The sequence below is a fragment of the Papio anubis genome, chromosome X (assembly GCF_008728515.1).
Source record: "Papio anubis isolate 15944 chromosome X, Panubis1.0, whole genome shotgun sequence".
Lineage (NCBI taxonomy): Eukaryota > Metazoa > Chordata > Mammalia > Primates > Cercopithecidae > Papio > Papio anubis.
Genome location: NC_044996.1, coordinates 135716828 through 135735880, shown reverse-complemented (window position 1 = coordinate 135735880; position 19053 = coordinate 135716828). Strand labels below are relative to the sequence as shown.

The 19053-nt window shown below is 44.8% G+C and overlaps 1 protein-coding gene across 1 annotated transcript in view; it reads left to right on the top strand.

Annotated features, from left to right (window-relative positions):
- WWC3 (WWC family member 3) overlaps positions 1-19053 on the top strand; it is an 83867-nt gene that overhangs the window by 26341 nt on the left and 38473 nt on the right. Inside the window, exons 5-7 of the mRNA XM_031660544.1 lie at positions 3543-3672; positions 7302-7451; positions 11357-11430. Of these exons, the coding sequence (XP_031516404.1) occupies positions 3543-3672; positions 7302-7451; positions 11357-11430 (354 nt within the window). The remainder of the gene's footprint in view (positions 1-3542; positions 3673-7301; positions 7452-11356; positions 11431-19053) is intronic.

Here is a 19053-nt window from a genome sequence, read left to right as displayed (position 1 = left end):
CCTTCAGGTTTGACACAATGGGCATTTAGAGGCCTTGACTTTTAATATATTGCGAACCTGGTGATGGAGCAGACAAGTCCTGGTGTGGGGGGCCTTGGCCTTGAACTTCACTCTGCCTGTTACTGGCTGTGTGACCCTCAGCAAATCACTTAACATCCCTGAAGCTGAATGCAAAATGTAGAGGGTGCAAAAGTGAAGACTGTGAGTCTGTACACTGAATTTTGATTTCATATTGCGTAATAACTTATGTCTTTGTTTATTCTCCTTGAGCAGTTACCGCTTTTCTATCATTTTTATTTGTGATGTATGGTAAAGGCACTGTCTTGCACTCTTAATTAAAATTAAGACCAGAATAAGGCAGTTCTTTGGCAGTCACAGATCTTAATGATTTTTTAAATGAACTGGAATACATAGATATTTTTTAAAAATACCAAATCATTGAGCACATCATCTACATTGGACCAAAGTTTTATAGGGAAGTTTTAGAGAGAGTGTGCTCTCAAATAAATGAATTTTGCAGAAGTGAAAGAAGACGTTTACTGTCCTTTGAAGTTTTTGTTGAATGAAAATGGATCACAGTTGAATAAATGGAGGTGGTTGGAGTTCTCTGAAACATAGCTTGCCCTTGTTTTTTTTTTTTTTTTTTTTTTTTTTTTTTTTTTTTTTTTTTTTTTTAAATCTGGACCTGCCTTGCCCACTCTGAGAGCAGTAGATGTCATGCTCAGTAGGAAGGGGCAGCACCACACCTCGTGATCCTGGGCAGGCTTTGGAGTCAGCCTGTGGGTTTGAATCTGGCTCTGCCAGATATTCGCTTGTCATCTGGGCCATTTAGTTAATTGCTCTGAGCTTCAACTTCATCATCATCAAATCCGAGGAGGTTATGCTTATCTCATGGGGGGGGGGGGGTGTTAAGTGAGGTGACAAACATGCAGCAAGACCCTGTCACCTAATAGGTGAACTACTTTAAAATAAGACTCAGTGCTTTGAGATGTATGGCCTTTTATTTCTGTCTTGCATTCAAGACTCCTGGTTCCCCACACAGCATCTGAAATAGAGAAACACATGGGCTTTGCTTCTGTTTTACGTTTCCTACATCATGTGTCTTGGTGTTTCTGAGATCCCTCAAAGACAATGGCTCTCTCCAAGGGCCCTTACCCCCAGCCTGAGCTCCTGAAGTAGAGAGTGATAAGAGGGTCCTCCAACCTGGTGGTTCTAGGACCTGGTTGATGGATCATTGAATCTCCTAGTTCCACCTGTAGGGGTTCACCTTCAGCAGGGACTCCCGGAGTCTATATTTGTTCTGATGACCAACTGCGTTTTGGGGCCACATTCTATCTCCAGACTTCTGGTTCTAGTCCTACCCTTCATACCATTCAGCCACACAGCACCCCCTGTGCAAATTTCAGTGAACTACATTGATTTTTTTGTTGTGAAGCTGTCACTGCTAAGAAAGTACAAGGTAGCCCTTCCGTGAATATCCCCAGTGAGTTACCAGCAGTGAGTGAGAAGGCCAACTGTTTTGGTGGAAGTGGGGTTGGTTTTGAGGGACAAACAAAAGAGTTTTGAAAATATACAATGGGTTTATATGCCTAATGTCACCATTCTTGCTATTGGCTCCCACATTTCAGTAGCCACCAAGTGGCATGCTGGTACTGTGCTAGGAACTTTTTCTATTTTATTGCCAAAAATCACGGGGACTCTCAGGGACATAGACTGTTCCACCACCTCAATCATTTGAATGAACTATTTTGTGAAAGAAGGGATTTAATGAGAGCAGAATAAAAAGAAAAATATGCCTACAGCTCAAACTTCAGTTCATGCTCACTTACTTTAACTTTTGGCATGGAGCACTCTATAGTTAAAGATATATGTACCTTTTAATAAAGATGTATAAATAAAGACTTGTGCTTGGTAGGAACAGACAAGGCAATGTGTATTTGAAAAACCTACAAGTCTGTAATAGCCATTATGGAAGTGCCTGCAGGGTCAGGCCACGTTAGCATTTAGGAGTGTCACTATTCATCATGCACGGTGTGCCTCTATCTGCTCTCCTCGGGGCAGGACTCAGGACTAGTGTTTATAAATATTTTATTTGTAGCTGGTGGCAATCGCAGCAATGCTGCTGAGCCCCAGAGCCCTATTCAAAGGGAGGCAATGGCTTCCTGCTTGTGTTGTTTGCCCTCCTCCTAGGCCATGGATGCTGATAGCTCAGGTTGACTCCGGTGCCGAGTTTTGCTTGAGTTGTGACATATTTGGCAAGGAATTTGTTAATGATAATAAAATACCAGAGTTGGCAAGTTACTTACTTTTTCTCCCATGAGTAAGGAGATTCTGTGTTATCCTGATAATAACAATCACCGCAAACACCATATGCCAGGCCTCCTGCCAAGCAAGCCCTTTCCTTGCATTTTCTCATTAAATTTCATGCCCATCCCATGGGAGAAGTATTTTTAGTGTCCCAATTTGAGACAGGAGGAAGCAGGTGGAAAGAGGGAAGGTGACTCACCCAGGTCCCACAGCCAGTGAGTGGCAGAGCTGGGTGCCACTCGCACCCACCAGCATGCCAGAGGTTTCTGTGAGTGGTAAGCAAGGGAGTTGGGGCTGGCAGTTAATGATCCAGGTTTTTAGGATAACATGGAGGGAAATGTTAGAACCAGAACCTGTGAACTGGGAGACTTGGAACCTGAAAGAAGCTAGTTGCTTTCCAGAGAAGGAATTCATTCCACTCTGGACCAAGGTTTCTCAAGTTCCTTAGCCTTAGGGCTTTCCAGGCTGGAGCCTCAGGTGTAGGGGACGTGACAAAGGACATGCTTCAGAGGCCACCTCCCTTTGAAGGCAGAACCAAGTCTTGTTTTGTTCTGTGCTCTGCGTCCAACCCCAGACCTAGGCCTGGTGTGCACAGGAGCTGGCTGGGAGGATGGAAGCTTGGAGGAATGGTGGGAGGAAGGGGAGGAAGGAGGAGGGAGGGACGTTGCCATTTTCCCTGGATGGGTGTTTGGATTGAAGGAAAGAATTGAGGACTTGGTAGGAGAAAGAGTGAGTAATAAATTAGAACCAGAATGAAATCAGAGTTATAGGAGACAGAAGAGTTTCCAGCTTTTGTACAAAGCACCATTATCGAAAGCTCACTACTTCTTGCTGTGTCCCATATGTTCTCCCTGTACACAGATCTCATTCATATGTTTATTTAACAAAGATTTTGACCACTAACCTGGGGATAAACAAAACATGTCCTCTTCTCAGAGAGAGGAGTTTACAGTCTCGGGAAATTACTCAAGCAAGCAATCTTGTTGCGTGATCACTAGCGGAGGATGTGGGCATCCCAACTTGGAAGTCTTCACCTGCCCAGGGTGCTCTTGAGCAAAGGGTGTTGCATTGACCAGAAGGAGGGATGCTTCCTTGGGGTCTTTCTTTTTCTTTGCCAAAACATTACTTTTAACTGTTTCCACCTTTCTGTGAAGCTTTCGGGTTTTCATAGTTGTATGTTTAATGGAATGCTAGGATCTCATGTGAAATAACATTGATTTTTTTGTTTTAACCAGGATTGATCGGAAGATGTCAAGTACTCACACCAGCTACAAACTGGATGAGGCGCAAGCTATCATGAGTGAGCTCCGCACCATTAAGAAGGCTATTTGCACAGGCGAGAAGGAGAGACGGGACCTGATGCATGTAAGCTGCCTGCCTGCTCATGTGTTTTATTTTAAGATGTTTTTAATATACTTAGGTATTACATGTTATATAGTTATTGTATATATAACATATATGTATATATAATACACACACACATGCATACACACATACGCACCCCCCACTGTATTTAAGTATGTATAGAGTCATCCCTTTGTATCCTTGGGGGATTGGTTCCAAGATACACCCCCATCCCTCAGGATAACAAAATCTTTGAATGCTCAAGTCCCTTATATAAAATGGTGTAGTATTTGCATATCTGCACAATCCTCCTGTATACTTTTCTTTTTTGTTTTGGAGACAGGATCTCTGTTCCTAGGCTTGAGTATGATGGCACAAAAATGGCTCACTGTAGCCTTGACCTCCCAGGCTCAAGCCATCCTCTCACCTCAGCCTCTAGAGTAGCTGGGACCACAGGTGTGCACCATCTTGCCCGGCTAATTTTTATATTTTTAGTAGAGACAGGGTCTCACCATGTTGGCCAGGCTGGTCTCAAACTCCTGGCCTTGAGCGATCCTCCCGTCTCGGCCTCCCAAAGTGCTGGGATTACAGGCATGAGCCACTGCGCTTGGCCCCTCCCATATACTGTAAATCATCTCTAGATTAGTTATAATACCTCCTGCAGTGTAAATGCTATATAAATTGATGTTACACTGTATTGGTTTTTTCTTTGTGTTTTTTTTTTTGTTGTTTTTTTTCCCTCCGAATATTTTCTATCAGCAGTGGGTTAAATCTGGAGATGTGGAACCTGAGGATATGGAGGCTGACTGTTTTAGTTTTCTGGGGTTGCCGTAACAAGGTAGCACAAACTGCGTGGCTTTAGAACAACAGAAATTTAGTCTCTCAGTTTTGGAGGCCAGAAGTCTGAAATCAAGGTCAGGGATTGGAAATCCTGTGGACAGGGTCATACTTCTGAAGCCTCTAGGGGAGGATCCTTCCTTGCCTCTTCCAGCTTCCTTGGATTGTAGACACGTTACTCTGATCTCTGCCTTCATGGTCACATGACTGTCTCTGTGTCTGAATTTCCTGTTCCTGTAAGGACACCAGCCATTGGATAATGGCCCACCCTAACCAGTATGACCTCATCTTAACTAGATTACATCTGTAAAGACTATTTCCAAATAAGGTCACACTCACAGGTTCCTGGGGTTAGGACTTGAACATATCTCCTGGGGGAACATAATTCAACCCACAGCAATGGGTGATGCATTTATATTGTTCAATAATTAAGATAATTCCAAAGGTCTATGATAAAAAGTCTCGCTATTGCCCCATCCTCCTACTGCCCCTACCTGCCTTTATTAGCTTCTTGCCTACCCTTCCAACATTCATACGGGCACACAAAAATGAGAATACGTGTTTAGCCGCCCTCACGCAAAGCCAGGACTGTGATACTGTTCCACACTAGCTTCCTCACTTAACAGCAATATCCCCTACCTTTCCCCATATCTGTACACAAAGAGCTGCTTCTTTCCTTGAGATGGTTGCGTAGTATTTTACTCTGTGGGTGTATTTGTATTATATGTAGCTGGGATCATTGTAGCTTTATATTGCTTTATGTTGTTTTCCCCTTGAGCTCTTGTAGTTTCTGTTATTTTTAGAAAAAGTTGAATTTTTGCAAATACAAAAATCTGCCTCCGTGGTGGGGAACTCAAGCAAGACATCTGAGTGGCTGGCCCTAGTGCTGCACATGGTGGCCTCAGAGAGGCCAAGGCAGGGAGCACTGCTTGACCTCATGACGTAAAGTGCTGGAATGCATTCAGTGCTGTCAGTTACAGTTTTTATGTTTCATCTGCTACCCTAAGTGAGCACCTACTGCCTGCTGGCATGTGTCTAGATTCTGTAGAGTATAAGACCCACAGGACAGAACAAGCAAAGCTGAAACTCATAGGCAAAATGAGACAGATGCACAAAAAACTACCCTGCCTGGGCAGTGCTTTCTAAGTTCAAGGCCATGAGGGACTTTCGGAGAGTCCTCACGGTGCTTATTAAGATGCAGATTACCAGGCCCCACCCTAGACTCACTGAATTAGAATCTCTGGAGGCAGGGCCCAGGAATCTGTATTTTCAGATGACCTCTCTAGGTTGTGATAAGTAAATGGTAAATTGTTAGATTTTTTTTTTTTTTTTTGGCACACGGGTAGCACTGAGAACAGCTACCATTTACTGAGGTCTCTGCTCAGCTGACGTCAAACAAGATGCCCCATGTTTGTTACCCATCACCGACACCCCAGGCTGAACCACGTCGTGTTCCATGGTGGAGACACAGAGGCTTTATGCCATGAGGCCAAGTAGGGCTGCCTGCCCCAGCTTCTCTGAGGCCACCCTGTGCAGCACCAGGGCCAACCACTCATTTGCCTTGCTTGAGTTCCCACCATGGAGGCAAGAGATAGAATTGCTGGAAGAAGCTTCAGGCCCGAGCGCCTTCTTTGATGTCTCCATAGCCTCTCAAACTCTGAGAAGCTCCAGGAAGAGGCACGGGCAGAGTCCTCTTCTATCCAGGTTAAATAAGTTATTTTACCTTTCTTATGTGAACTTAACAATATTGACCCCTCCCAAGAAGGCTTTATCTCAATCTCAAGCCAGTTTTGTGAGTTCTACTGCACTTGGGCATTTTTGGTTCTGGTGTCTAGTAAAATTTGCTGAAAGTGAATATATTCAGAAGTCTAAAAGAAATGGTAAAAAATCTGATTTCTGGCTGGATGCAGTGGCTCATGCTTACAATGCCAGCACTTTGGGAGGCTGAGGCAGGAGAATTGCTTGAGCCCAGAACTTTGAGAAAAGCCCAGGCAACATAGTGAGACCTGGTCTCTACAAAAACAAACAAAGAAACAAACAAAAGTTTAGCTGGGTGTGGTGGCATACCTGTAGTCCCAAGTACTCAGGAGGCTGCGGTGGGAGGATCACTTGCGCCCAGGAGGTCGAGGCTACAGTGAGCTATGATTGTGCCACTGCCCTCCAGCATGAGTGACAGAGTGAGACCCTCTCTTAAAAAAAAAAAAAATCAGAATTTTCTGATTTCTGCTTAAAACTGTCACACAGAGAGATTTCATGTGCCAGAATGCATACTTTAATTTTTGGCAAACCAACATACATATGAGATTACTTTTGACCATGTACAATTATGACTGAAAAATGAGGTTTATGAAAATACGTAAGCTAAAACAGCAACACAAAGAACTGAAAAAAAAAAAAAAAAAGTAAACATTGTCTGGGAGCTGTTTTCCCCTTCCCTGTGTTTCCTCTGTAACAATCTGAAGGCAGCATTCATCTCTGTCAGACTCATTTACATTTTCGATAGAAATACTTATTTTTTTCTTTAGGAAACACGAAGGTTCAAGAACCAGTAAAAATGGTACCATAATTGTCCTCTATTTTATTCACATGCTGCCAGGGGAACTTAGTTACAATGTGATTTAAATGACTAAGAATTTTATTAGAGGTGCCTGTGATGAAGGACATTTATGTGAAATCTAATGAGCGTGGGGGTCAGGTGGGGCAACTGTTCAGTAATAAATAAAGCAGCAGACCTAAAACAAATGAGAGGACCACTTCTGGAGGAAAGAGACATCGCCATCTCCGTTCAAAGAACTTGTCTCATTCTGTTCCAGAGCCTGGCCAAGCTGACTGATAGCTTCAAGAACAGCTGCTCCGTTACCGACTCTCTAGTGGACTTCCCTCACCATGCAGGCGTGCCTGGCGATGCTGGTCTACCCCAGCAGTTCTGCGATGCTGGCTCCCAGACCGATATAATCGGGGAGGTATATGTGCGCCCAGGGGGAGAAATGCACCGGGAGAGGGAAGGGCTGCTTCAGTGTTGCCATCACTGGTTTGGTGTAATTTTCCATGTTCACTTAAGAAATGCCTTCACTTTTGTGCCATTAAGTTTGAAGAAAAAGTATTGTGTCTCACATCCAGCTGTGTGATACAACTGAATTGCTTATCACTGCTGCCTTTATGATTTGGACTCTTATAAATGACAGACTCCTTGTGAGAGTTGAGTTTCACTGTTCTTTTGACAGACATACGACTTTTTAGAGCATGGGTCCCCACAGTTTTTCTGTGAAGGGCCAGATAGTAAATATAGTCACTATTTAAGGCTTTGCAGGTAGTTCTGCTGGAACCGCCCCACCCTGTCATTGCAGTGTACATGCAACCATAACAGAGATGCCTTGCAAGCATGTAAGGTTGGGGCCTCGAGCTGCTCAAACGTTCACTTACAGAACAGCCAGTGGGGCCATAGGTACTGATTCCTGCCTTAGACCACTGATTTCCAAAGGCTTTGTAGCTGTGCCACCTTGGGTATTACTTTATTGCTGTTTCTTACTCTTCTGAAAGAATGTCAGGAAATTGAACTGAATTAAAAGTCATTTTGTTTGAGACTTGGAAGACTGTCATAATGCCTCCTTTGTTAATTAGTGAAGCCTTGAGTTAGCCACAGAAGCAAAGTTGGGAAGATCACCATTTGAAACAGGGTAGTGGATATTCAAAGGCACTACTATTCTAATATCATTGAGTGAAGCTTGACATTAATTTGTTACCAAATGGAAAAGCAGTTTAAAGAGCTTCTTTTTTTTAAGGATTATTAAGTAAAGATGAGGTATCAATGGAATGCACAGTGCCACCCCCCTTACACCGAAATAAAATAAATAAAAGGAAAGCAACAAAAGGAGAAAAAACAATTGATGGAGAACTCTGAGTTTTAAATAATTAGCTAATGAATATTTTGAAATCTTGGCAACTAGTGCCTCTTTGAGGGGAGTATAATGTAGGAAATCATGGCCCTTTATGTCTTGGGTGTCCTGGAACAGTCCTATTTTCAAATTTGCCCACATTGTTCCAAACGTACACTTGGCCATTTTTGACTAGGCATCTTCTTTGGATGAAAGAATATGGTCACCATCTGTAACACACAGAGGAGAATCTGTAATTCAAAAATGTTTGGCATTTTTGCCTAAAGATTTTGGAGTGAGGGAAGGAAACAAGTACGGGACTCATTGAATTCGTGAATAATTCATTGCTGCTTATTGTAAGGTTAGAATTAGAATTTAGTTTGAGAGAAACAGTTAAGATAGAAGGTTCTCCAGTGATTTAGGTCAACCCTTCTAAAAATGTCAGTTGAGGAGTGGTGGCTGGTTATGCTACTTGAGCAGTCGCTGTTCATTGTTGATGAGCCCCTGCCGTTTACTGGGGCCGACCCTGGGTCAGCAGTTTCATAGCTGTTATCTCAGTTTAAGTAGTTGTTCCCATCCTGTGTGATGTGCAGGGGACCGAGATACCAGGTTACCTAAGGTCTTGTAGCTGAGGAGAGGCAGGTCTGGGTTTGAAACATTTCTCATCCCTAAACCCCTGTAGTTTCTAAGAAACCACATCGTGTTATTATAGAAAAATAGATCAAAAGGCTATGACTGTATTAGCTAACCATTGCTGCAAAACAGATTTCCCCAAAACCTAGCCTCTTACAACAACACTCCTTTATTATCTCATGCTTGATGTGGTCCAGGAGACTGGACTGGGTCTTCTGCTCCATGGTTTCTCAGGAACCTGCAATCAAGGTGTCAGCCAGGGCTGTGGTCTCATCCAAAATCTCACCTGGGGGAGGAGCCACTGTTAAGCTCATGCGATTGTTGGCAGGATTCAGTTCCTCACAAGTTGCTGGACTGAGGGCTTCAATTCCTTGCCACGTGGGCCGCTCCAGCACGGCAGTCTGCTTCGTCAAAGTGTGCCAGCTGAGAGAGTCCACTAGCAAGGTGGAAGTCACAGTCTTTTGTAACCTATTCACAGAAATGACTTCCCATCACCTTTGCTGTGTTCTATTGGTTAGAGTCAAGTTGTAGACCCAGTTTATTCTCAAGGGGAGGGAATTTCACATGGGGAGAATCCCAGGAGTGGAGGTCATTGGGGGCCATCTTAGAAGTCTGCCTACTTCACTTTGAGCTTGTGTTGAGTCTGTTTTGTGGGGTGGGTATTGCTGTATATCAGACGTGCTTTTTGAGACTGGAGATTTGCAGCCACAGGGTTGCACACGCTGTAGGGCTGCATAGGAGCTCTGAAGCAGGAGTCTCTTGGATCCATTTGGCTGTCCTTTCTTTTCACTAAAATGTCTATTTAATTCTCAAGAGTACAGAAACAAAGCTTAGAGAGTGGTGCATACAGCTTTGAGAAGAGGTTTGAGAGATGATGTTTATAGATCCTGATGAAGAGTTGGTTGTGAGGTCACTAATAAAGAGGGGACTGAAATGGCAAGTCGTCATCTCCACTGTGGACAGTTTTTGGAGCTGTGGCACTGCCACTTAAATACATTTATACTGAGGAAGCTGGAGAGGAGCATTGGATGAGGCCATTTAAACATGTATAATTGTGGCCAGGCATGGTGGCTCATGCTGGTAATCTTAGCACTTTGGGAGGCTGAGGTGGCCATAGTTGGCCAGATTGCTTGAGCCCGTGAGTTAAAGACCAGCCTGGGCAACATGGTGAAACCCCGTCTCTACGAACCAAAAATTAGGCAGGTGTGGTGGCTCATGCCTGTAGTCCCAGCCACTTGGGAGGCTGAGGCAGGAGGATTGCTTGAGCCCAAGGGGTTGAGGCTGCAGTGAGCTGTGATTGCGCCTCTGCACTCTAGTCTGGGCAATAGTGTGAGACCCTGTCTCAAAAAAAGAAACCATGAACAATTGTCATTCTGGTTGGAGAATGCTCAGTCCCTTGTAAGGCACTTTTTCATCTTGCCATTCAAGGCAATAAATTTGCAAAGAAATTTTTCATCAACATAGATCAAAATTCGTATCGATAAATTCATTGCTAATCATTCAAGTTGAATATTTTCAGATACTTGTTGATGGGAAGTTATTTCAAAAACAAAGACTTGGTGGTCATAATATGTGGTCTAGTAAGGTCAGATCAACAGATGGAGCCGATTTATTGAAACTGGAGTTGTATGAATATTTGCAGGAATGAGGAATTAACCAAAATGTACTACAGTTACTTCCTATACATGTCTTTTTTTTGTTTTGTGTAGGATTTTGTTGCCGTCAATGTAACTGGTACGAAAATATTTAAGTACATCTACTCGTCATGGAGCACTGCATTTAGAGGCTAACTCTATATTGGTACTCCCCGAGTTGTGGCTTTTTGAGACCTTGCTTGCTTTCCTTTTGCCCTTGGTTCTTTAGCATGCCTCGTGGCATCAGAAGGCGTCCACCAGCCCATACCTCACACAGCGAGTCCAGCTGCCTCAGACCATGGGGCTTCTGAGTAGAACATCATTATGTTTACTGAGGAATTAGAGAATGGACTGCACAAAATGGGATGACTGGTTTTTGCCTTTGTATCAACTTTTTCTAAGTAATTTCCTACTTCTTTTAAAACCTAAATTGTGGTTGTTGTTTGGAATTACAGAATAGATAGATGTGCTGCTGCTGTAAAAAAACAAAAAACCCTACCAGTTTAGGCAAGCAAGAGTCTTCCCTTCCCCCTCCCCGCTCCCCAGCCAGGGGCGGCCGCAAAGGGTTATTTGGTGTTTGCTTCCAGACCTTGCACAGATTGAAAGTGAAAGAGATTAAGAGTATTTCTCATTGCTGTCGAAAGTTTAAGTGAAGTTGCTGTTTTGGAAATATGTTTTTAATATGCGTTTCCTTTCTTTTTTCTCTCTCTCTTCTGTTCCGGAAAGTTCATCTTTGATGATAAAACAAGACTTGTAGACCGAGTCAGACTTAATTGGCAGTATGAAGAAGCCAGAAAGAGGTAAGAAGCGCTTTTATCCAACCTCGCCTTCTGCTTACTTACTTTCTCCTGTGGAAGGAGGCGTGGCAGAGTTCCTGCGTGTGATTGTCCACGTCTGATCGGAGAACAGCGTTTGATAGAATATCAAGTCAAGGATCTTCATTTATATGTAGCTTAATACATACATATGACAACATTTCAAGTGCATTTAAAATGTGAAATTTGCAGTATTGCAAACAGTGATACAGACGTGATTCCCTAAGAATAGAAACTTTTTTGGCTTCATCATCCCTGGTAGTTCAGAACCTTTACCCCTCCTTCCCTTCCCTCCTTCCGGTAGACCAAGCATCAGTTCTGGAGGGTATCGTAAGTGAAACCACTTGATCTTTCATATGTGTGGCTTCTAACTCCATAGGCTAATGGGCAAAGCCATGTATCTTGGTTATAAGACATTCAATAAGCATTAGGTCAACAGGTGAGCAGTACCTAATTGATTTCATTCCATGTATGTTGTCCTGTGTCACAAACCGTTGGCCTCCTGCAAATTGCGGCTTGACTCACTTTGTGTGCTTGTGTTTCTCTTTCCTCACTTCCCTCCCTCCCTCCCAGTCTTCATCCTCAGACATGGACAAAGCTGAGAGGCTTCCACACCCTCGCATGGTATAGTATTTCAGGGCGCCACACATCTCCTCACCTGCGCAGGACTCCTGTTTTCAATATTCTTATCCTCTCTGGCTTTTGTATTCTCTTTTTAGAGACTTTCTCTCGTTTGTGCCTTCTGGAAAGAGTCTTAAAACCAAATTATTTCCAAATAAGTGCTTCAGAAAAGTATCAAGCATATCTTTTTAAAAAAAGTTTCTTGAGTCACAAATGAAATATTATCATGGGGGGCAGGGAGAGCAGAATAGAAGAATGTAGGATGGGGTAAGGGAGTTCTTTCTGGAAGCTAAACAGTGAGGCCTGCTCAGCACACTGTACCATTCATGGATGTCTGGAAAGCTACTTTGTTGGCTTTTTAAAAAATGTAAAAATAGTAACAAAAGCACATCATATGATTCAGTGCTCCAGGGCCAACTTAAACGGACACGGACACGGACCTTCTGTTTTCTAGGAGGTTTTCTAACCAGTGCCTCTTGGCTTTTTAGGATGGACTCGTGGTGGACTTTAAATTTCCCCACAGAACAGTGCCAAGTTCATTTGCCAATACCGGTTGTCTCTGTGGTGGCATTCTTCATTTATCATGCATTCCTTCTCTTTAGTCTGCCCGAGTTTGTGAGGAGCGATGGTCTCTTCTGAATATTTCTCTGCTCTTGCCTGTTGCTAGTGGAACTGCAGAGTGTGGGCGCTGGAATTTGCTGTGCTGGATTAAACTCAGCAAATAGATTGTTGCTACACTTAAGAACATGATTGTTATGTGTTTGGCTGTGACATTTACCAAACATAGCAAGTGATTTATTTGTTTTCTAGAGATGGTGCCAGTATACGGTGAGTAACCTTCTAAATGTTGGGATAATACATTTGGGTGAAAAGTTGAGTATTTAAGAAAATTATCCAGGGGGCAGGCATGATACTTCATCAGTTCTTTTGAAAAAAATACCATATTATTTCAAGATGGCCAGAACCTTGTTAGGAAATGCACCGCAGCTACAGAGGAAGGTCCAGCCTTCAGTGACCATAGCGGCATCTCAGAAATGCCTCTGCGGGCTGTGTTGGAGCATTTAAAAACCAGAGATGTCTTTTAAACTCCACCTGGGTGGGCCTGCACAGGTGCTACCTGTCCTTTTCCCACTAGCATAGTGGGGCTCCACACAGGGAGCAAGGTCTTCACCCTCCAGGAGACCTCCAGCAGTGTTTGCAGACATGTTTAGGTGTCCTAACTCTAGGGCAGGTGCTGCTGGCATCTAGTGGGCAGGGGCCAGGGAAGCCGCTCGACATCCTGTTGTGCACAGGATGGCCCCCGCTTCAAAGGCTTACCTGGCCCAGCATGGCCACAGTGCCAAGGTCCGGAAACCTTGCCCTGGGGCTTCTTCCTGTCTTGCTCCTGAATCTCCACAATGTGTGGACAACAAGGGGCCCACAGGAGCAGGTGGCCTGCTGACTCACAGGCATCAGCCCGCTCCCCACTCACCCTGCTCCAGCCAGTCGACCCCTCGATGTTCAAGCACGCCTGCACTGAGCAGCCCCTCGGGCCTCCCACCGGGCCTCAGTCCCACCGAGCCAACTCCTGAGCTAGCATGTGCAGCTGGCAGAATGATGGTCCCTCAAGGTGTCTGCATCGTGATCTCCACAGCCTGTAAAGATGTGGCTTTCCATGGCAAAAGGGACTTTGTGGATATGATTAGATTAGGGATCCTGAGATGATGGGGAAATGAGCCTATATGGTCCAGGTGGGCCCAGTGTCATCATAAGGGTCCCCATAAGAGAGAGACAGGACGGTCAGCAGCAGAGAAGGAGATGTGAGGTTGGAAGCAGAGGTCAGAATAGTGTGGGGCCAGGAGCCAAGGAGCACGGGCAGCTCCTAGAAGCTGGAAGGTGCAAAGAAACAGATTTTCCCCTGGAGCCTCCAGAAGGAACGCAGCCCTGTAGACCCATTTTCGACTTCTGCCCTCCAGAACTGTAAGGGAATAATAGGTGTTGCTTTAAGCCATTAAGCTGTGATAATTTGGGGCAGAAAAGAACAAACTCATACAGCGCCCTTGGCCTGTTCTGTCTTCTTTGCCTGGAATGGGGTGGCTTTTCTCCAAATTTTTACATGACCTCTGGTCTCCTTTTGATCACCTTGTTAGAGAGGTTTCCTTGACCATCCTGAATAAAATCGCACCACCCTGTCTTCACCCCTGTCCCCCTGATTGGCTGAGCAAATGTTATTACCTAACCAGTGTTTACTTTCTTACTGCCTGTCTCTCCCTGTGAAAATGTAAATAACCCTCATGAGTGCAGGGATTGTAGGTCACTGCTGTAAGCCCAGCAGCTACATACTCGGTGAATATTTATTGAATGAGTAAATGAGGGTCCCGTGTGGTTGCATTTGCCGTTTGGCCTTTGCCCCTGGGACTGGGCAAGCCAGGGCAGTCCTGGGGCCAGGTCAGCTCCAGGCCAACTGCTCTGCTCCTGGGTCCCTTCCTGAAACCTCCATCCAGGTGTGAGCCTTGGGGTCTCTCGCCTTGACTTGAAAAGGGAAAGGGCTTCAAGATATGGGTGCCTTTAGGGATCTAAGGTAGGCAGGGAACTGTCTCTCCCTTTCAAGGACTATGTTCAAGGTGTGATACATCAACACACCGAGCTAGACTCACAGTTCTGGGCCTTCATGGACATTCAAAAGAGCTACTAGCCTTTGAACTCCATAATCAGTCCTCTCCTTGGGGGTAGGAGAAAGTGGCATTGGAGGTGGGCCCTGAAGGAGTGCTGGGATTCCAGTCGCCCACCAATTGGGGATGGGCTTTCTCAGGTAAGAGTGGAAGTCAGGAGTGGGGATGAGGTATCAGTCTGCAGCAGCTGGACTGGCCTGGAATTGTAGAGCAAAGGCCAGCCAGGCTGGAACGGAGGATGCGTGAGCAGGGAGGGAGGCCACGGCATGGGGGCCACGATGCCCTGAAGAGGGGTCAGAATTGCTGGGCATGCTGGGACCTTTGAGTTGGGAAGGTTACGTGTGAGCCATTCAGATGGTGGTATGTGGAGAGGGCCATTGGAGAAACCCAGATGGCATAGAGACGAAGTCATCGAGCAGCTGGGCTCACCTTGGGAGATGGAACACAGGGAGAAAGGAGGAGATGCCAGGACTGAGCCTGAGGAAGTCCTGTCAAAGGCCTGGCGAGGATGAGACTGGCCAGAGGGGTGTAGTAAAAGGTCCGAAAGAGGATGGCTAGGGCTGGAGGAGACAAGAGGAGGAAGTACACCTGAGAAGACACTTGTCTCCACAGGCCCAGCGGCTGTGAAGGAACGAAAAAGGAGTGGTGCCATTGGCTGACGGGCAGGCCTCTGCTTCCCAAGTCCAGCCTGAGGTGTCTTTGGTCCACAGTGCACGGGCAAAAGGAGGGCCAGCGGCAGGTTTTCCTAAAGCCGACTTGCTGTTTTCCATTCAAAGAACTATCTCATTCTCAGAGATACATATATATATATACATATATAATATATTTAATATATATGTTTAATATATATTTAATACATATTTATCATATATTTATAGTATGTATTTAATATACATATTTATATATGTATTTTTTTCTGTTAAAACATCTTTCTCTTAATGAACTAATGATGATCGTTGATGTGAATTGGTTTTTTCCAAAGTCTTTACTTGGCAAAATAACAAGCTGGCAGTCCTAAATTCCTGCTGTCAGCACATCCCCTTTCTTAAATTGGACTGGCCTGGGGAAAGTGTGACAGAGATGATGCTCTCCCTGAAATTAGAGGAGGAGGATGGCCCTCAACAGGGTTTTCCAGAGGCTCACAGTAAAGTGGAGGGTCATTTGAAAGGCAGATCTTGGTTTTGACCATGAGTTTGGTGTTTTCAGTGACCTTGAAGCTGCTTAGAAACATCCATGAAGTGTTCTTGTCGGTGGAGTCTGCAGCGGAGATTGCAGTTCGCTGAGTCATTGATTGCAGCTCCCTCCAGGCTATGGTTTCCTGATGCGGCAGTGCACGTCTCCAGTCCCCTTGGCGTGATTGTTTCTGCCTCCAGTCATTCCACATTGGTTCCTATAGCTAAGGCTTGACCAGTAAGTGCATGCCTGCCGTGTGAACTACTCAGCTGTAGGTCACATAACCCTCAGCAGCCCGGGCAAGGCCCTAGACTTTACATACCTTGTAGCATTGTCAGGACAGCCTTGGTTCCCCTCTGCCCCATTCCTGTAGACAGACGGAAGACTAGGAAGGGTTGATGTTATCAGGTCTCCCCAGCACCAGATCAGCGATTTCATTACGATGGCATTTTCAGAGTGTTCTGTTGAACTGACTCTAAGTGAGGCACATGAGTAGAACGATATAGACCTGGGGAGAGAGCAGTGGCAAGTGGTTCTCTGGCAAGAACTCATTCTTGTAGAACAAACATTAACATTCCAGAAGCCAGGTGCTGAGCACCACAGGCAAAGCATGGTGGCTTTGAGGTCCTATCCATGGCCTCTTCCTCGGCCCCCTTGATCAGGCTGGGACACAATGTCCCTGACATCCCTGTGATTGTCCCCTGGAGAAGTGGTGTGCCATGAGCAGGAAGGCATCATGTACACCCATCAACCCACCAAAGCATGAAAAAGAACACGTTGCTCTTAGTGGCAGTGTTAGCAAAGAATAATGTGTTTTTCCCAGCCCCCTCATTCCAAGCGTAAGGGACACCATGTGCCCTTTTCTCTTGCCCAGGTGAACTTCTATTATATTAGTGCCACTATTCAGTGTCGTCTTTTCGTTCTGCTACTTCGCCCTTGGACATTAATCTCCCAGCTCTCATTCCTGAAATCATTTCACCCTGAAAGCTTAGCTTCCCTACTGCATTAGGGTTCTGCGGAGAAACAGAACTAGCAACAGTGGGGGTAGGGAGGAGAAGGGATAGAGATTGTTTTATTATAGGAATTGGCTCACACAATTATGGAGGCCAGGAAGTCCCACTATCTGCAAGCCAGAGACCCAGGAAAGCCAGTGGTGTAATTCAGTCCAAGACTGAAGGCCTGAGAACTGGGGGTGGGGTGGGGTTTGAAGTGGGTGGGTGGGTGGGTGGTCATGGTGTAAGTCCCAGAGTCTGAAGGCCTGAGAACCAGGAGCTTTGGTGTCTGAGGGCAGAAGGTGGATGTCCCAGCTCAAGAAGAGACAGAATTCACCCTTCCTCCACCCTTTTGCTCTATTCGGTCCCTCAATGAATTGGATGGTGCCCACCCACATTGGTGAGGGTGGACCTTCTTTGCTCAGTCCACTGATTCACATGCTTATCTCTTCCAGAAATTCCTTCCCAGACACACTCAGAGATAATGTTTTACCAGCTATCTGGGCAAGTGATAGCCCAGGCAAGTTGATACACAAAGTGAACCATCATGTATATCCTCTGCAGAACCTCCTGTGCTTTGCCACTTCTGAATGGTGGAGAAGTTTATGCCTCAGGCATTTTGGAGGTCTTTCCTTGCACATATATATTTGAGATTGTTTTTAAGATGTGGGAAATTGTCAAAACTGCCGAATTCTGGACAATGAGGGATTTCATATATATATTCAGATTTTTTTCCCCTTTTTTTTTTGAGACAGGATCTCGCTCTATCACCCAGGCTGGAGTGTAGTGGCGCGATCTTGACTCACTACAACCTCCGCCTCCTGGGTTCTAGCAATTCTTGTGCCTCAGCCTCCTGAGTAGCTGGGATTACAGGCACGTGCCACCACACCAGGCTAATTTTTGTATTTTTAGTAGAGACAGGGTTTCACCATGTTGGCCAAGGCTGGTCTCGAACTCCCTGACCTCAACTGATCCACCCGCCTCAGCCTCCGAAAGTACTGGTATTACAGGTGTGAGCCACCCCATCCAGCTGGATTTCATATATATTCGGATTTAAAGGAAGTTTGTGGAAGTGGAACTCATAATTCTGAGTGGGTGGTATGATTTCTAGAGAATTCTTTGGCCAAACGACCACTGTCATGATGACCAGTTTTGTGTTTTTAACTGTGGGTCCTGTGAAGTGTACCAAAAGGACTGCTTGCACCTTGCCTCAGGAATGCCTCTTCAGATTCCCGAGGCAGTCCTAATGATAGGAATATTCACATTACTGATTTAAAAATGTCAGAAATTTTAAAAGTGAAGTTGAAAGAGCAAGTCTTCTTGAAGCAATCCCGATGACGCAGATGGCTCCTTATTTTTAACTTAAGAGCACTTGTTCCAGATCTGTGCACAAACTGTAGCTGTTACCATAGAAACACTCTCAGTCCAGATAGGAACAAAACATTCGGTCCATCCAGTTTCTCTGCCTCTTAGTTTTTGTTGCCAGGATCAGTCCTGCTGTTCATCCGTTGTCGGGGATCAGTATAGTGTTATGATTCCAGTTGAATTTGATCAATCACTTGGATTTTTTCTTCATTTCTCAAATGACTTTGTATCTGGGTTTTAGGGGTGGGGCACAGTTGTGAGAAATAAAGAAAAGCATCTTTGCCACTGCGGCTCTGTCTTCCCTATTCTGGTCAATGTGAGGAAGCCTGTAGACTTGCTGCTTTTTATTTGATGAAGTTGCTCTCTGAAGATCTGTCTGTTGTAAAGGGAGAAGATGTCAGGGCTGGGAATCTGAGGACAGGGTGAGATATTGGTCTATTAGTAGACCTTTCTTATCCCAGATATTCTAGATTTAGACTTCTCAAACTTCTGACATAAAAGAGTTGAGTAGAATGGACGCTGGTTTAGTTCAATCAGCTGAAGTGATTTCATTGTCCGTAATTTCAAAATCAGGTGATTTCAAAATCCTCTCTAATTTTAAGCTGCTATTAGTTCTCTTTACATTTCAGCTGATGTTTTCTTTAACCTTTGCTTTTTATTTAAAAGGGTATTTACAACAAGAAAACTAAGAAAAAATGTAAGAAGTATCAAACCTGTAGCCATAATTGCAATCTGGAGGTATGAGGCTCTAAGCTGACACCGTGTCCTGGAATGTGCCATTGGGATCCCTCATGACTCATCACCGT